We start from the raw sequence: 18,311 nt of genomic DNA on the forward strand, positions 1-18,311 counted from the left end.
AGTAAGTTCTGCTTGGGAAATTTTTTTTAAAGTATTAGGAAGAAGTAAACTATTGGGGTATATTAATTAGTGTGTTGTTTTTTTAAATAGTGCTCATAAACAGAAGTTAGTGTTTGATTTTAAATAGTAGTAAAGCAGCAGTTAATGTGTTTGTTTTCCCAACCCTCCCCCACCCATCCTTTAATTTATATGCAGGGGCCACTTTCACATACACACACAAAAAAAAAGAAAACAGCCCTATAATTTCACTTCATGAATTCCCCACACCTTATTCAGAGTTTGTTCATTCCCTTTTAGGCCACTACAAGATATATAGAGAGTGGTGGATGCCTGGATTGCCTTTCCGGAGGAAGCGGTGAAGTCAAAACTGCGAAGGACTTCAAAGGGGCGTGGGATAAACACTGTGGATCCATCAGGTCTAGAGGAAGCGTATAAAGAGGAGGCAGCAAAACACTGCACGGAGCGGTAGTAGCCACAGAGGCATTCATGGAGCAGGATGCCAGTGGTTGGTGTTCCACCTTCACGGAGCGGAAGGATGGAGGGCTGCCATCTCCAAATTAAAAAAAAAAAAAAAACAACAAAAAAACAGGGATGGGTTCATGGGCTATAGGTATTACCAATTATTAGGCTTATTCAATTACCAATTATTAGGCATTTCAATATTAGATGATAGTTAATGTGACCTTCAAGGCATACTTCACTTTCAATGCATATCCAGCATAGCTCCCTGCTTCAACGGCAGGGGAGAAGTAAAACTAATACTTCACACATATCTCTGCTTCAACGGCAGAGAGCTATGCTGCCGCTTAACCAACTAATCAAACTTAATATTTCACTTGGAAGCAGCTCCATCACTGCTCTCTACATTAATGGTGGGGCTGAAAGGGAAATAGAACCTAAGGTTACTAAGAGCCAAGAGAAACAGATAAGTATGAGAAAAAAGAAGTGTGAAGCTTGCTGGGCAGACTGGATGGGCAGATTGGTCTTCTTCTGCCGTCATTTTCTGTTTCTATGAATACACTAATACATTTAAAGGACCCTAATTAGACAAATTCCTATTCCCATAGCAACTTAAAATTTAACTGAACAAGTTTGAGATGAAGGCGGAGTCCAGCAGCAGGAGTCCAGTCTTCTGCATTGTCACATGTATGATTTTTTACACGCCGGTGAGAGTTGTGTGTGTGCATCCGATGCAAAGAGCTCCTGTCTTTCAGAGAACGAGTCTGATCTCTGGAGGCTAGAGTGGCAGATCTGGAAGAGGTATATAGATGAGACTTTCAGGGACATATTAGCCAAGGCCCAATTTCACTGGCAGCCCTGGTATTGCTTTGGAGGAAGAAGGTCTCATGATCGAAGAGCATCAACCTGGTACAGAGGAAAGGATCCTGTAGCAAGGACCTGCTCTCCAGGTGATGCATTGTCTCGCACCGAGGATGTGTCTCCCAAGGCCTACTTCCCAGGAGGGAAGGGTTAGGTCGGCCGTCATAGTTGGTGATTAGATTATTAGGAATGTAGTCAGCTGGGTGGCTGGTGGGCGTGAGGATCGCCTGGTAACATGCCTACCTGGTGCGAGGGTGGCAGACCTCACAAGTCCTTACAAGGATTATAGACAGTGCTGGGGAGGAGCCGGCTGCCATGGTACATGGGGGCACCAACGACATAGGAAAATGTGGGAGGGAGGTTGGAATCCAAATTTAGGCTCTTAGGTAGAAAGCTTAAATCCAGAACCTCCAGGGTAGCATTCTCTGAAATGCTCCCTGTTCCACGCGCAGGTCACCAGAGGCAGGCAGAGCTCTGGAATCTCAATGTGTGGATGAGACGTTGGTGCAAGGAAGAGGGATTCAGTTTTGTTAGGAACTGGGGAACCTTTTGAGGAAGGGGGAGTCTCTTCCGAAGGGATGGGCCGCACCTTAACCAGGGTGGAATTAGGATGCTGGCACTAACCTTTAAAAAGGAGATAGAGCAGCTTTTAAACGAGAACAAAGGGGAAAGCAGACAGTCGCTCAGCAACACATGGTTCAGAGGGTAGTATCTTCAAAGGATACTAATGATGCATTAGAATTAGGGCATCCCAACAGTGAGGTTCCATTAATAGGACAAGTAATCCAAGTGCCTGTAATTAAAAACTAACTTGAGCTAAAAGACTCCAATTTATCCCTATCAATTAGAAAGCAGAATGAAAATACAAACAAAAAACACACTTTGAAATGTTTGTATGCTAATGCCAGATGTCTAAGAAGTAAGATGGGAGAATTAGAATGCATAGTAGTGATGATGACAGACTTAATTGGCATCTCAAAGACATGGTGGAAGGAGGACAACCAATGGGACAGTGCTATACCGGGGTACAAATTATATCGCAATGACAAAAAGGAGCACCTGTGAGGTGGTGTAGCGCTTTATGTCCGGGATGGCATAGAGTCCAACAGGATAAAGATCCTGCATGAGACTAAATGAACAATCGAATCTTTATGGGTAGAAATTCCTTGTGTGTCAGGGAAGACTATAGTGATAGGAGTATACTAAAGTCCATCTGGCCAAGATGGTGAGACAGACAGTGAAATGCTAAGAGAAATCAGGGAAGCTAACAAATTGGTAGTGCAGTAATAATGGGAGATTTCAATTACCTTCAGTGCCAGGAAAAATGGAACATTTTCTAAAGATCAAAATCACAGAACATATAGAAAGATGTGGTTTAATGAAACAAAGGCAGCATGGCTTTACCCAAGGCAAGTCTTGCCTCACAAACCTGCTTCACGTTTTTGAAGGGGTTAATAAACATGTAGGTGAATCAGTGCATGTAGTGTATTTGGATTTTCAGAAGGCATATGACAAAGTTCCTCATGAAAAGCTTCTAAGAAAAGTAAAAAGTCATGGGATAGGTGGCGATGTCCTTCCGTGGATAACAAACTGGTTAAAAGATAACACAGAGTAGGATTAAACGGACAATTTTCTCAGTGGAAAAGGGTATATAATGGAGTGCCTCAAGGATCTGTACTAGGATTCATGCTTTTCAATGTATTTATAAATGATCTGGAAAGGAATACGATGAGTGAGGTAATTACATTTGCAGATACAAAATTATTCAGAGTAGTTAAATCACAAGCGGATTGTGATAATTTGCAGGAGGACCTTTGAGACTGGAAAATTGGGCATCCAAATGGCAGTTGAAAATTAATGTGGATAAGTGCAAGGTGATGCATATAGGGAAAAATAACCCATGCTGTAGTTTCACGATGTTAGGTATCATATTAGGAGCTACTGCCCAGGAAAGAGATCTATCGTTGGCTCAGTGTGCTGTGACAGTCAAAAAAGAAAACAGAATGTTAGGAATTATTAGGAAGGGAATGGTGAATAAAACAGAGGATGTCATAATGCCTCTGTATTCCTCCATGGTGAGACCGCACCTTGAATACTGTGCACAATTCTGGTCTCCGCATGTCAAAAAAATATAGTTGCAATGGAGAAGGATGACCAAAATGATAAAGGGGATGGAACAGCTCTCCTATGAAGAAAGGCTAAAGAGATTAGGGCTGTTCAGCTTGGAGAAGGGATGGCTGAGGGGAGTATATGATAGAGGTCTTTAAAATCATGAGAGGTCTAGAACAGGTAAATGTGAATTGGTTACTTACTTTTTTGGCTAATAGAGGGACTAGGGGGCACCTCATGAAGTTAGCAAGTAGCACGTTTAACTGGAGAAAATTCTCACACTAAATGCACAATTAAGCTCTGGAATTTGTTACCAGAGGATGTGGTTAGTGCAGTTAGTGTAGCTGGGTTTAAAAAAGGTTTGGATAAGTTCTTGGAGAAGTCCATTAACTGCTAATAATCAAGTTGAATCTGAGAATAGCCACTGCTATTACTGGCATTAGTGGCATGGGATCTACTGTGTGTTTGGGTACTTGCCAGGTACTTGTAGCCCGGATTGACCACTGTTGAAAACAGGATGTTTGGCTTGACAGACCCTGGATCAGATCCAGTATAGCAATTTCTTATGTTCTTATGTTAACAGCCATGAGTCATTCAGGATAAGTGCCTACCAATTCTGAGAAACAGGCTAGTGCAATTGTTGCTCATTCTTGACAGAAGAACTCAAGCTCTTTCTCATAGTTGGGTGGCTATCAGCTGTGTACTGCAGTCTTCAAGTCTTGCCACAGATTTTCTATTGGATTCAAGTCTGGGCTTTCACAGCTACTCTGACATTTTACTTTCTTCTTACTGATGCACTCCATTGTTGCTTTTGTTTTGTGCTTAGGATCATTGCCCTGTTGAAAGGAAAATCTTGCCCCTAATTGCAGGTTTATGATAGACTGGAATAGGTTTTCCTCCAGGTTCTGACCATATTTTGTGCCATCCATCTTTGCCTCAATTTTCAGAAGCTTCCCTGTCCCACACTGGTGCAAAGCATCCTCACAATATAATACTGCCAAATTTTAAAGTCAAATGTCTAGGGATCTAACATTTAAAGTTAGGTGCCTAGGTGTTTTGTTATTAGGCTCAGTGTGACTGGTAGTGGAATGAATGTGTTGCTAGTACTGAAGTGACACCAGAATTTGAATTTTCTTTTTGTATGGCGAGTTGTAAGGGGAACTGTTTTAAGTTCTGCTCTGCACCCATAATTGGAGGAGTTTCTGTGGACATAGGGATGGTATCAGCTGGAATGTGTGGTGTTTGTTGCATGCCAAACATAGCATGGAGACCACTAAGTTCCTCTTTGGTCTCATCAGACCACAAAACCTTCTCCCACATGTGTGCAGTGTCCCCTAAGTATTTCTTTGCAAATGCTGTGTGTCATATTATGTAGCTCTTCTTCAGCAGTGGCTTCAGATAGGCTATGGGGCTTGTACCCCCTCACATTTGGGTCAGGCTCCCACCACTAGCAGCAGGATCTTATCCCATCGGATTCAGGCCCTTAAAAGTGCAGGGGTTCAAGGGTCTGAAGGAAACAATCATTGCCTATCACGATCCCCTGTGCCTTTAAGGAGACCAACTTGAATGGGAAAACCAATGCCCTTGGGCTAGACATGTAAAAGTTTAAGGCTATCAAAGTGCATGTTTATTTTTGCAGATAATTATTTATCTCCCCTCCTCTTAGACTCTTTAAAATTCAGGAATGTCTGGGCTAAGTGGAAGCCTATTTACATAACTGCTTTTCAAAGAATGTCACGTATAAAGAAGTTGCCTTTAACTACACAGCAAGAATGAGAAATGGCAGACAGGCCAGGAAGACAAAGAAAAGACAGAAGATAGAGTGCTGCCAGAAATTAAAAGGGCTTTATAGCTATAGCCATGAAGACCCACATAGCATGAAGTAAAAGGCTGAGGGGGCTAGTCACGGCTCCCACCCATGTTAACCCTGAGTCAGTCCCCTCCCTCAAATTCAGTTCTGCCTATGCTCCTAAGTGGCTTTCTTCTTGCTACCCTCCCATACAGACCATGTTGGTGGAATAATCTTGAAACTATTAATAGTCAACAATTTCCCAGTTTTAGCCAGAATCCTCTATAGTATCTTGGGCCTCACAGTGACTTTCTGCAGCAATTTCCTTAACTTTGGAGGGATGGCCTGATCATGGCGGTGTCAATTTCTACTTTACAATGATTGATCTGACAGTACCCCAAGGGATTCTTCATCCAGGAGTATTTCAATCACCCCAACTACTTTGATAGATATAGGTGGGCTCTACTGAATTTACAGACTTTAAGACAATTTTCTGAACTGGAGCTAATTTAGGTTTGTTATGAGAAATGATATGAAGAATTATTGAATCAAGATTTTTATTTTTTGTTCTTAATAATTTTTGAAATATTCTTTCACAATGAAAGTGTAGTATGTGTGATATAGATCAGTGAAACTTCCTTTAATGCATTTTGAGTTGTATTTTTATAAGAATATAAGAAAATGCCATACTGGGTCAGACCAAGGGTCCATCAAGCCCAGCATCCTGTTTCCAACAGTGGCCAATCCAGGCCATAAGAACCTGGCAAGTACCCAAGAACTAAGTCTATTCCATGTTACTGTTGCTAGTAACAGCAGTGGCTATTCTCTAAGTCAACTTAATTAATAGCAGGTAATGGACTTCTCCTCCAAGAACTTATCCAATCCTTTTTTAAACACAGCTATACTAACTGCACTAACCACATCCTCTGGCAACAAATTCCAGAGTTTAATTGTGCGTTGAGTAAAAAAGAACTTTCTCCGATTAGTTTTAAATGTGCCACATGCTAACTTCATGGAGTGCCCCCGAGTCTATTATCCGAAAGAGTAAATAACCGATACATCTACCCGTTCTAGACCTCTCATGATTTTAAACACCTCTATCAAATCCCCCCTCAGCCGTCTCTTCTCCAAGCTGAAAAGTCCTAACCTCTTTAATCTTTCCTCATAGGGGAGCTGTTCCATTCCCCTTATTTTGGTAGCCCTTCTCTGTACCTTCTTCATCACAATTATATCATTTTTGAGATGCGGCGGCCAGAATTGTACACAGAATTCAAGGTGTGGTCTCACCATGGAGCGATAGAGGCATTATGACATTTTCCATTTTATTCACCATTCCCTTTTTAATAATTCCCAACATTCTGTTTGCTTTTTGACTCCCGCAGCACACTGAACTGACGATTTCAATGTGTAAGCCACTATGAAGCCTAGATCTCTTTCTTGGGTTGTAGCACCTAATATGGAACCTTACATTGTGTAACTATAGCATGGGCTATTTTTCCCTATATGCATCACCTTGCACTTATCCACATTAAATTTCATCTGCCATTTTGATGCCCAATTTTCCAGTCTCACAAGGTCTTCCTGCAATTTATCACAATCTGCTTGTGATTTAACTACTCTGAACAATTTTGTATTATCTGCAAATTTGATTATCTCACTCGTCTTATTTCTTTCCAGATCATTTATATATATATTGAAAAGTAAGGGTCCCAATACAGATCCCCAAGGCACTCCACTGCCCACTCCCTTCCATTGAGAAAATTGTCCATTTAATCCTACTCTCTGTTTCCTGTCTTTTAGCCAGTTTGCAATCCCCGACAGGACATCGCCACCTATCCCATGACTTTTTACTTTTCCTAGAAGCCTCTCATGAGGAACTTTATCAAACGCCTTCTGAAAATCCAAGTATACTACATCTACCGGTTCACCTTTATCCACATGTTTATTAACTCCTTCAAAAACATGGAGCAGATTTGTGAGGCAAGACTTGCCTTGGGTAAAGCCATGCTGACTTTGTTCCATTAAACCATGTCTTTCTATATGTTCTGTGATTTTGATGTTTAGAACACTTTCCACTATTTTTCCTGGCACTGAAGTCAGGCTAACCGGTCTGTAGTTTCCCGGATCGTCCCTGGAGCCGTTTTTAAATATCGGGGTTACATTAGCTATCCTCCAGTCTTCAGGTACAATGGATGATTTTAATGACAGATTACAAATTTTTATTAATAGGTCTGAAATTTCATTTTTTAGTTCCTTCAGAACTCTGGGGTGTATACTATCTGGTCCAGGTGATTTACTACTTTTCAGTTTGTCAATCAGGTCTACCACATCTTCTAGGTTCACTGCGATTTGATTCAGTCCATCTGTATCATTTCCCATGAAAACCTTCTCCAGTACGGGTACCTCCCCAACATCCTCTTCAGTAAACACCGAAGCAAAGAAATCATTTTATCTTTCTGCGATGGCCTTATCTTCTCTAAGTGCCCCTTTAACCCCTCGATCATGTAACGGTCCAACTGACTTCCTCATAGGCTTTCTGCTTCGGATGTATTTTAAAAAGTTTTTACTGTGAGTTTTTGCCTCTACGGCCAACTTCTTTTCAAATTCTCTCTTAGCCTGTCTTATCAATGTCTTACATTTAACTTGCCAGCATTTATGCATTATCCTATTTACTTCTGTTGGATCCTTCTTCCAATTTTTGAATGAAGATCTTTTGGCTAATATATCTTCTTTCGCCTCCCCTTTTCACCATGCCTGTAATCGTTTTGCCTTCTTTCCACCTTTCTTAATGTGTGGAATACATCTGGATTGTGCTTCTAGAATGGCTTTTTTTTTTTTTTTTTTTTTTAACAATGACCACGCTTCTTGCACACTTTTTACTTTTGTAGCTGCTCCTTTCAGTTTTTTTTCTAAATTTTTCTCATTTTATCAAAGTTTCCCTTTTGAAAGTTTAGCACGAGAACCGTGGATTTGCATACTGTTCCTCTTCCAGTCATTAATTCAAATTTGATCATATTATGATCACTATTGCCAAGTAGCCCCACCACCTTTACCTCTCTCACCAAATCCTGTGCTCCACTGAGAATTAGATCTAAAATTGCTCCCTCTCTCGTCTGTTCCTGAACCAATTGCTCCATAAAGCTATCATTTATTCCATCCAGGAACGTTCTCTCTCTAGCATGTCCCAATGATACATTTACCCAGCCAATATTGGGGTAATTGAAGTCTCCCATTATTACCGCACTACCAATTTGGTTAGCTTCACTGTCCGTCATCATCTTGACCAGAAAAATATACAAGGATGTAAAGACTTTTACAAGGCACTACATATACCTATTTCTACACATTTTATCCTAGAGGCTCTCAGAATCAAACCATTTTCAAACTTTATACTGATAAGCATGTAATTGTACTATCTTCTACAAATTTTAATTTTATGAAAAAGAAATTTCAGGTACATGAAATGAGAAAATAGGAAAAGAATATGAATCTCTCAAGAGGCTGAAAATGCTGAAACCACTATCAGTGGGGTTTCCAAACTTTCAATGTAATGAAGAGCCTTTGAAACCTCAGTCCATCCATATTCAACAGGACATTTCATTATGATCAACTGTGGAATGACATTCTGACAGATGCTCTGAAAAGGTTGTTAAACATCAAAAGGTACAATTATTTCTGTCTTAGTAATTCTTTCTACGTCTAAAGCTTTATGCTTTTTCAAAAATAATAAAAATAGTGCCTTCAAGATTTATATAATTGAACTGTCACTACTGGTTTGATGGACTAATTGAAAGAAAAGCAAATGAAGCTGGATTCAGAACAGAAATAAGAGCAGCAGTCAAGACATTTTATTTAAATTCTAATTAAAATTAAAGAGAGAAGATTCAAGGGATAATTGTATACCTCTGTAAAAAAAAAAAAAAAAAAAAAAAGATTTAACTTTGAAATAAATGCATTGAACTTGAAAGGAGAAAATCCATGAAAGTTTTCTTTGACAGAAATAATTCAGTGTTAAATATTTCAGTAGGACCGGTGTGATGCAACCATAGAGCTGGGGGAGGGCTGTAAAGCACTTTAGAGGAAACAGATACAGAAGTAGTACGGTACCTTTCAGAAAATACAGTACTGAATAGGTCTCTCTCTACACCACAACTTATTACGCAGACCCAAGTGAGAACTGGTATTTTTAATTTAAAGACAGTTAAAAGTTAAAACAGAATCTGCTTAAAGAGAAGTTCTATCTGTGAAACCTAGAAAAATAAAGATGAAGAAAAAACAAAATGTAGAAAAATCATCTTTAGAGATTTCTTTTTTGAGTTGGTAGTTTCTTCCTTTGTATTTGTAGCTCAAATGGAACCAGGACTGGAAATCTGATACCATGAATCTTCCATTTGCCACTATCCAGAGATTTTTCTCCTATTTTATATGCCCTCTACCCCACCCATCACCTGCAATATACTTAGACTGGTCATTGGAGCAACAGTCCTAGGCCAGGGACCATGCCTCATGCCCCCTTCCAAAATCCTGCAAACATGAACTCTAAATCCAGCCCCTAGGTATTAGCCCAGATCAGAAATATGTAATATTTCCAGAGACAAAGCAAAAGTATTCCATAACTAGCAAGAGCAACTTTTCTTTTGATCCTAGTTGGAAGAAGATAAGAGAATGATACTGGGACAAATTAAAGAACAAATCACAGGGAATGGATGATATACACAAAGTTCTGAAAGAACTAAAAAATGAAATTGCAAACATTACTAGTAATTTCTAACTTCTCAAATCAGCTATGATACCAGAGGATTGGAGTGTGGCCAATATTACACCCATTTTTAAAAAGCTTTCCAGGGGTGATCAGGAAACTACAAACTGGCGAGTGTCATTGGTACCAGGCAGAAGAGTGGAAGCTATTCTAAAAAAAACAAGATTACTGGCAATATGGATAGACAAAGATTAATGAGGAACGAACCAACATGGATTTATTTGGCTTCATATCTATTAGATTTCTCTGAAGGGGTAAACAGGATGAGTCAGTTGATATGGTATAATATGGATATTCAAATGTTGTCTGACAAAGTCCATCATGAAAGGCTCATCAGGAAATTAAAGAGTCAAGGGATACAAGGCAGTGTTGTATCGTGAATGGCTAAAAGATAGGAAAGAGTAGGACTGAATGGTCATTTCTCTCAATGGGGAAAGGTAAATAATGGAGTGCCCCAGGAATTTTGAGGCCAGTGTTTTTTGATATATTTATAAATGATCTGGAAAAGGGAGAATGAGTGAGATGATCATATTTGTAAAGTACTACAAAATTACTGAAAGTAGTTAAATCACACAATTGTGAGTAGCTGGAAAAGGACCCTAGGAGAGTAGGGGATTGGACATCTAAAATAGCAAATAAAATTTAAACTGGACAAGTGTAAAGCAAAGCATATAGGGAAGAATAAGCTAAATTCTAAGTACATGATGCTGGTTTCCATATTCAGTATCAGCACTCAGGATCTTTGAACCACTGATGCTAATACTTTGACATCTTGGCTCAGTGTGCAGGGATGGTCAAAAAACCAAATATGTTAGGTATTATAAGCAAAGGAATGGAAAATAGAACAGACGACATCATAAAGCCTCTTGTGCAATCACACCTTGAATACTGTGTGAAGTTCTAGTCGCCCCCAACTCAAAAAGACAAACTAGGAACAGCAAATAAAAGGGAAGTAAAAATGAAAGCGGATGGAGCAGCTTCCCTATGAGGAAAAGCTAAACAGGTTAGGGTTCATCAGCTTGGAAAAGAAACGCTGAGAGGAGATATGATAGAGATCTATAAAAACAATGAGCATGGTGGAATGGGTAATTACCCATTCCAGTAGTACAGAGACTACGGGAAGATAATATAAAACACACTTAAAACAAATTGTGGAAAGTATTTTTTTTCACTCAGTGCACAATTAAACTATCTGTTGCCATAAAATGTGGTGAAAGTAGTTAATTTGCTGGGGTCTAGGACTTTGTGGGGAGAATGCAATATAAAATGGGAACTGGCACTATGGCTGTACCTCTTTCTGTAGTTTGACATGCTTCAGAATTCTGTATGTTAAATGTTTGTTTTACCTTTGCAATAAATAGTTTTATATAAAAAGGATTTAGGAAAATTCCTGGGGTAAAAGTGCATAAACCACTATTAGCCATGTAAACTTGGGAAAGACACTGCTTATCCCTAATTATCAGCAAGAAGAATTGGATCCTGGGATTCTACTAAGTACTCGTGACCTGAATTGGCCACTGTCAGAGACAGGACGCTGGCCTTGATGAATCTTTGCTCTGACACAGTATGGCATTTCTTATGGTCTAACCATTAACTCTTATTTTACAGTACCTTTAATTTCAACCATAGGCCCTAGAAATAGTCCTAATATTCTGAGAAACATCCAAACTTGCACTCTTAAACCAAAATAATTGGGTTGTTTCCTATCGCAAAAAAAGGAAGAAATGCATTCTGAAAGCATTCCAGTTACCAAACATCCTGTACAAGATGATTTGTTCTATTAGTATCCATTACTACTTTTCTACCTCCCAGAGCCAAATTTTGGGCATCGGGTTAGTGGGAGCCACTGCATAAAACACTAGTTAAATTTAAATAGCATTAGTGCTTACAGGGAAAGGAGCAGCTTATTTACTTGAAAATCACAGGACTGTGAAGTGTACCAGAGCTAACGAAAGAAGAGGATGGAATTCAGTGTTGTCTAAGAGTTCAACATATCTATATCTTTATTCACTTGATTCAATGAACCGCAGAAAAGCTAAAACAGCAGTAAACAACGATAGCAATGAACTCCTCCTTAAAAATGCAGCTGACTAAAAACATTTCAAAACTGGAAGCAGCGCAGGCAGGGAACAGATATAAAAAGGAGTGTCAGAATCTTCACATCTTTTTTAAGGGTTCAAACTGCCTTCTTAGGCAAGGACCCTGATTTTAGACTGCAACAAATGCAAAGGCAGCTGTTGTTGATCCAACTCATTACAGCTGGCAGTTTTGTGCATCATCATCATCATCAGGAAGTAATTATAGAAAGGCATACCATGCACACCTTTTACACAAAGACAGGTCTGATTAAAATATTAATGAAAGGAAGAAATACAAAAAGGAATAATTCTTTTTCAGTGCAGGGACATTAACAGCATATTCATGTTATGCAAATGTGTGAATCACTTCCTTCAAACTGCCTAAAACCGTTTTCAGCCTGTCAAGCTTTTTATTGAAAGAAATTAAAGTGCAGCCCATTGCTATCAGATCAGCTAAAGAGGGAAAATTATAATGTCCATAAATATGCTAATTCCAGGAGAAGAGGGGAAATGTCTGGAGTGTTTTGAAGCCACACTTATTACTTTCACACATCAGGGGGTTAGATGAACGTCTAGATAAAATAGAAAGAAGTATAAAACTGAGCATAACATTCATTTATAAGCAAGATGCTAATGTCTTCTCATCATCCAAGAGCCTACAGCATCTTAAAATGAAACTGGAATCTAGGCCTTCTTCCAGAAAGAATGAGCTAAGTTTAGCAAAAAAAACCCAACTTTCTTCAATGTTACTAGTTATTTATTTTGAATCCTGGTGGCAGAGTCAAAGACAGTGTTAATGTAGAAGACAGTCTTTAGAAACAGTAACACAACTATACCATTATATTCCTGAAAACACTTTACTCAGACTCAAACTAGTGAGAAACTAAGGAGACACTTAGCTCACAGTAAACTGCAGAACGAGCCATCACTTTACCACACAAAGCGTTCTCAGAAAGCTACATTGTTTACCTCTAACAGTTGCTCTCTATAAACAGCAGGACAGCAAGTTTGCTTATCGTAAACTGTGTTTTCCACGGACAGTAGGATGAATTAGCCATGATATTTGGGTGACTTCATCTGGAGGTAACAAACGAGAGATGCCGAATGTCCTTTAAATGCTTTTAAAGGACATTCGGCCTCTATCTCGTTTGTTGACACCATTATGGCTTTTTCATAGATCACCTCCCTTCTTGCTTTGTTGGCCCATCTGGAGGTACTAGACAGATCCCTTCTCAGCTAGTAGAGTTTCTGCTCTTCTGAGCATGGGCAGGATTTCCCATACGGACATTGTCTTGTGAGCCACCTCGGGCAATTTTAGAGCTAATCTAGCTAGGTAGTCAATTCTCCAGGAAGATAGGTGGGCATTTAGCATGGCTAATTCATCCTGCTATCTACAGAACACACTGTTTACAGTAAGCACATTTTCTTTTTCCGTCAAAAAGTTGGCTGAATTAGCCAGGACATGTTGGGAGTCCCAAGCTGAGGGTTGTAGCGTTTACTGAATAAGCAACCCAGACCTCACTGTGAAGAGTAGACTACTGGGTGAACAGGCTACGCAAAATGCTTATCCTCATTTACTATTCATTTTTGAGAGATCATCCAGACTGTAATGGGATGCAGAAGTGTACACAGATGACCATGTTGCAATTTTGCAGATGCATTCAAGTGGCACTACCCATAAAAGAGCTACTTAAGCAATCATGGCCCTGATTTGTTAAGCCTTGATAGTATCTATGATCTGAAAGCCTGACAGAGTAGCAGAGTGTAACGTAGTCCGCAGTCAGTCGGACGATATGTGTATGACCACTATGTCGAGTCTGTTAGGGTCACAGGAGATATCGAGCTAAGAAGCCTGACAATGAGGTTCTGTTCTTTTATAGAAAGCCAGTGTTCTTTTACAGCCCAAGGTAGGAAGGGCTTTTCAACCTCAATGAGCGTAAGGCCTCAGGAAGAATGTAGGTAATACTATCTGAAAAGCTAATACTGCTTTTGGTAGAAACTTGAAATAAGAATGGAGCACAATCCTGTTGTGGAAGGATTGCATATTAGGATAAGGAACTAAGGCTTGAAGATTGCAGAGTCCTCTGGCCAATATGACTGGCAGAAGAAAGATAACTTTCCAAACTAGAAATTTAAGTAAAGCCGACCACAATGGCTCAGATGGCAGTTTCAGAAGCTGTGCTAGAACCATGTTTAGGTTCCATAGTACAGGTAGTTTATAAGTGGAGGTTTTAGTATATCAAATCTTTCATGAACTTGGATACCAAGGGATGAGTAGAGATATTGGCTTATCCTCAGTTTGATTATAGTGAGATGCTACTGCACTGGTATGCAGGAGCATTGATGAGGTACTAAGACATGACACAGAAAAGTGACTGAATAGTTCAGTACCTTTTCTGGGTCATATGTGAACGGATTGAAGATATGGTCATGATGCTGGGTGGAAAACACCTTTTCTATGTAAAACCGTAGGTTAGTCAAATTGACGACTTTCTAGCAGAGAGGAGAATGTCCTTAACTCACTAAAGCAGAGTGTGGCAATTATAGAGTGCTCAACCAAGCTGTGAAATTGAGGGATCCAGATGAAACAGACTTCACTCTCCTTGAGTTTAAAAGGAAGGGTCTGATCCCCACAGGAACTGGAGGACGAGGACTGCTGCATCTCTGTATCACATATGTCATCCAACCATGTCTGGGCACATGGGAGTTATTCAAATTATGATCCAGTTCCCCGAGCACTCAGAATTGGTTTGAGTATCAGTGGTAATGGGGGGGGGGGGGGGCTCGCTCCTCCTACCCCCATTCACCGTCCTTCCCCTAACACAATTTTCACAACTCTCCGCTTCAAAGTTTATAATGTGTACCCACCTACCAGCAACATATCAATGTTACCAGCAATTTATCTATGCTTGTCACCTCACCACATAGCCCCCCTGACTGTGATATCTCAAAAATTTTATGTATGTCTGCCAACACCTACTCTCAGCCTGTACATAAGTTAAAGAAGATAAATGTACTTAAAGAGCATGAATATTTATGTACATAATATAATGAAGAATATTGTATTGTAGAGTATCTCCTTCCCTTCCTAATTAAGTTTGCATCCCCTTCTTAGTCTTCCCCTAAGAGGCTCCCGTTTATTGTTTCTCCCTCCCCAGTTCATAATCAGTTACACTGTAAAAAGCCGTTGTGCTACGTTTCTTGTTTAATGTTAACCAATGTGATGTTTTTAACGAATGTCAGTATATAAAAAATGTTAAATAAATAAATATGAGATATGCCTTCCAGATTAACGAGCAAAAGAAAAATGTCTTGAGTTAACCAGTTTGTTGAGAAAAGCAAAAGAAACACACTTGTGCAGTTTTTTGGTGACTAGGCTGATTGCTAGTAGACCTGAGGGATGAATAGCTTGGCTGTGATGCAACAGAGTGATGACTGGAAAGGTCAGAAAACCTTATTTAGGTAATATGTTAACATGTAGAAGATCCTCAGAGGGTATACTGTTTGAGGACTGGTAGAGGTTTATATGCTGAGCCTTATATTGGTACTGCCTTCTGACAAAGAGCCATGACCCCATGGACAAGAGTTAAGAGAGAGTGAGAGTGAGAGAGAGTGAGAGTGAGAGTGAGTATATTAAGATAACTTAAATTGGACTTACCCTTGGAGACTGCAGATAAGGGTCCAGTGAATTCACAGAGCAGGCCAGACAAAGAAACAAAAAGTTGAGTATCAGAATTCATGAACAAATTTTTATGCCCATTATTACAGACTAATAATTCTAAGGATGCCCAAGTGTTATCTATTTAGGCATTCTGTAAAAGCAATGTAAACATCTTCACCAGGGATTCTAAAGCTCCTACGGATCTACTTACCATGTACTCTTGCCTTCCATATCTGTTCACCAAGAGTGAGTGAGTTTTTGGGGGTTTTTTTTTTTGGGGGGGGGGGGGGGGGGAGGAAGAGAAAAATACATGGGCAGTACATTTCTTCCCTGACAAACGCACATCTCACTATCCCGTCCTGGTACAGCCCTCTCACTAGCTTCCTCCATAAGTGCTGCAGTCCTTACACTCTCTCCCACTCTTGGAGACATCTCCCCTTTCCCCCTTAGCCCCATCATTCTCCTCCCAGGATAAGATGCTTCCTCCCCCACTCCTTCAACACCACAGTTGGTGCCCAAAGATGCTTCTGCTGCCTCCCACCCTCCCCACACACAATCTAACCTGGGCAATGCCATTTTGTACTGCCAACATTTACAATGTCACCAATCTTAGTCTGCTGGTGCCATTTACAATTGCATCAGCTGCAGGGCAAGTACAACCAGGGATCACTCATGTCCCATAAAGACATTTTCAAAAGAGGATCTTGAGTGAGAGAAGGAACTGGGGAGGACCTGGGTGGTTATATGTGTAGGGGCACAGGTGAGGTAAGGATTTGGGGGGTTTGCAATGGTGACAGCCTTTTTTTTTTTTTTTTTTAAATGAAATGAACATTGTTAGGTTTTCTCCCTTTAATTTAAAAAACAATTGAAAAAATTTGAAATTGTTAACATTTCCTGCAGTGACGTGCTTCCTGCAGCAATGCTGTGGGACGAGGAGCATGACCAGGTAGGCCCCAACCAGAGACCATGAAGGGAACATACTGGGTGGGCTCCCCCCACCCCACCCAGACTGGTAAAGGATAGGAGGGTCCTGTCGGCACTGATGCGGCTCCCCACCTACCGACCACCCATCATCTGCCCTCCTCTCGAGCACAAGCTCCCTGCAGTGATCCCGAAGGCGCTTGCGCCAGGAGGTGCGCAACAAAGGAGCTTGCCCATTTGTGTGCCCTTTTGTACGTACCCGGAGTGGAGTCCTAAGTGGTAATAATTAAAAATAGCCTCAATCCGCACAACTATACTTACAACAATGGAGCTACAACACCTATCAAGTCCACACTGGGACAAGGTATAAATGGAAACTCAAGTAACAACCATAGAAAGAAAGCTAAGATGGTATTATCAACAACATAACACTCCACTCCATCCTCTGGCCTAAAGTTTACACTGCTTTTATTAAATCTTCAAGTGTTGTCAAAAAAAATCCCACTGATAAATGATTTTACTAGAGGAATTAAATCGTTCCATCTTCTGCATTATCATTCAACCTGGTTTCAGTAAAGACAATGTACTACCAAATCAAATTACATTTAAGTCTTGGGAAGTGAAAGATGTCATAGGTGGGATGTGTAAAGGAGAAGGTCTATTAATAATAAGTAAAAAAAAAGAACTCAAACTAAAACCCTACAAAATAGAGATTAACCTACCCTATGAGGTAGCAATATTAAAATCAACACAACTAAACATAGGATTGGGTCCACTGCCCCCCGGAATACTCCAAAATGACTGCTCACCACTAATCAAAATATTTACTATAACAATTCCATCTCCTGTATCTACCCCAATAGTACGAGACTAACCTACAAGTAGATAAAACACCAAAAACTTCAGTTTGTGAAATATTCCTAGAAACAATGGAAGCAATGAAATGGTCACAATTTGTTACTAGTTCCACTCATAAAGCAGGCCACATTCTAATATTTGCTAATAACAATTGCCTCAACTTCTCCCACACTATATTGCCTTGGACCTATCATCAACTAATCAAAGCAAAAATAACCTTCCTCAACCAAACAAAAAAAAATCAAATATGAATCAACCTTTCAGTTTCAGAAAAAAAGATATAATCGGACATCCTAGCAGAAGCAATTAAAAACAAACTAACCTAATTTAATCAGGCAAATGCCATTTCAGCATTTGACTCCTGGGATAAAATTGTTAATGAAATAGCTGACAACCTTAGCCCAGTCTAGACAAAAATACTGCAAAAAGAACAAAACGCCACTAAACAGAAGAAACCATGGAACAACGAAGAGCTAAGACGCACTAAACTAACACTAAGAAAACATGATAAACAATGGCGGAAATGCTCAACCACAGACTCTCTAGGAAAATACAGATCCCTCCTAGCAAAATATTGTACATTAATAAATAAAGCAAAGAATACTATGTGAAACAGATACACAGTTTTAATTAACTGAAAACTACTCTTCGAAGTTGTTAAAAACTTAATCGAAGACCCATCTTCCTCCATCTCTAACAACCTCAACTTCTCAAAGAATACCTGCAATGATTATGCAACCTCGCTATAAGATAAAATCAATAGATTAAAAATACAAATCACCAACAGCTCACAAACAAAAGAACTGGATAATATGC

The 18,311-nt window shown here is 39.8% G+C and overlaps 1 protein-coding gene across 4 annotated transcripts in view; it reads right to left on the bottom strand.

The window, feature by feature from the left end:
- The window catches only part of DIAPH1 (diaphanous related formin 1), a 295,385-nt gene that overhangs the window by 123,076 nt on the left and 153,998 nt on the right, over positions 1 to 18,311 (bottom strand). For all 4 annotated transcript variants that reach the window (XM_029583290.1, XM_029583289.1, XM_029583291.1 and 1 more), the window contains one exon: positions 15,714 to 15,722. In XM_029583290.1, coding sequence (XP_029439150.1) covers positions 15,714 to 15,722 — 9 coding nt within the window. The remainder of the gene's footprint in view (positions 1 to 15,713; positions 15,723 to 18,311) is intronic.

The sequence above is a fragment of the Rhinatrema bivittatum genome, chromosome 18, assembly GCF_901001135.1.
Source record: "Rhinatrema bivittatum chromosome 18, aRhiBiv1.1, whole genome shotgun sequence".
Classification (NCBI taxonomy): Eukaryota; Metazoa; Chordata; class Amphibia; order Gymnophiona; family Rhinatrematidae; genus Rhinatrema; species Rhinatrema bivittatum.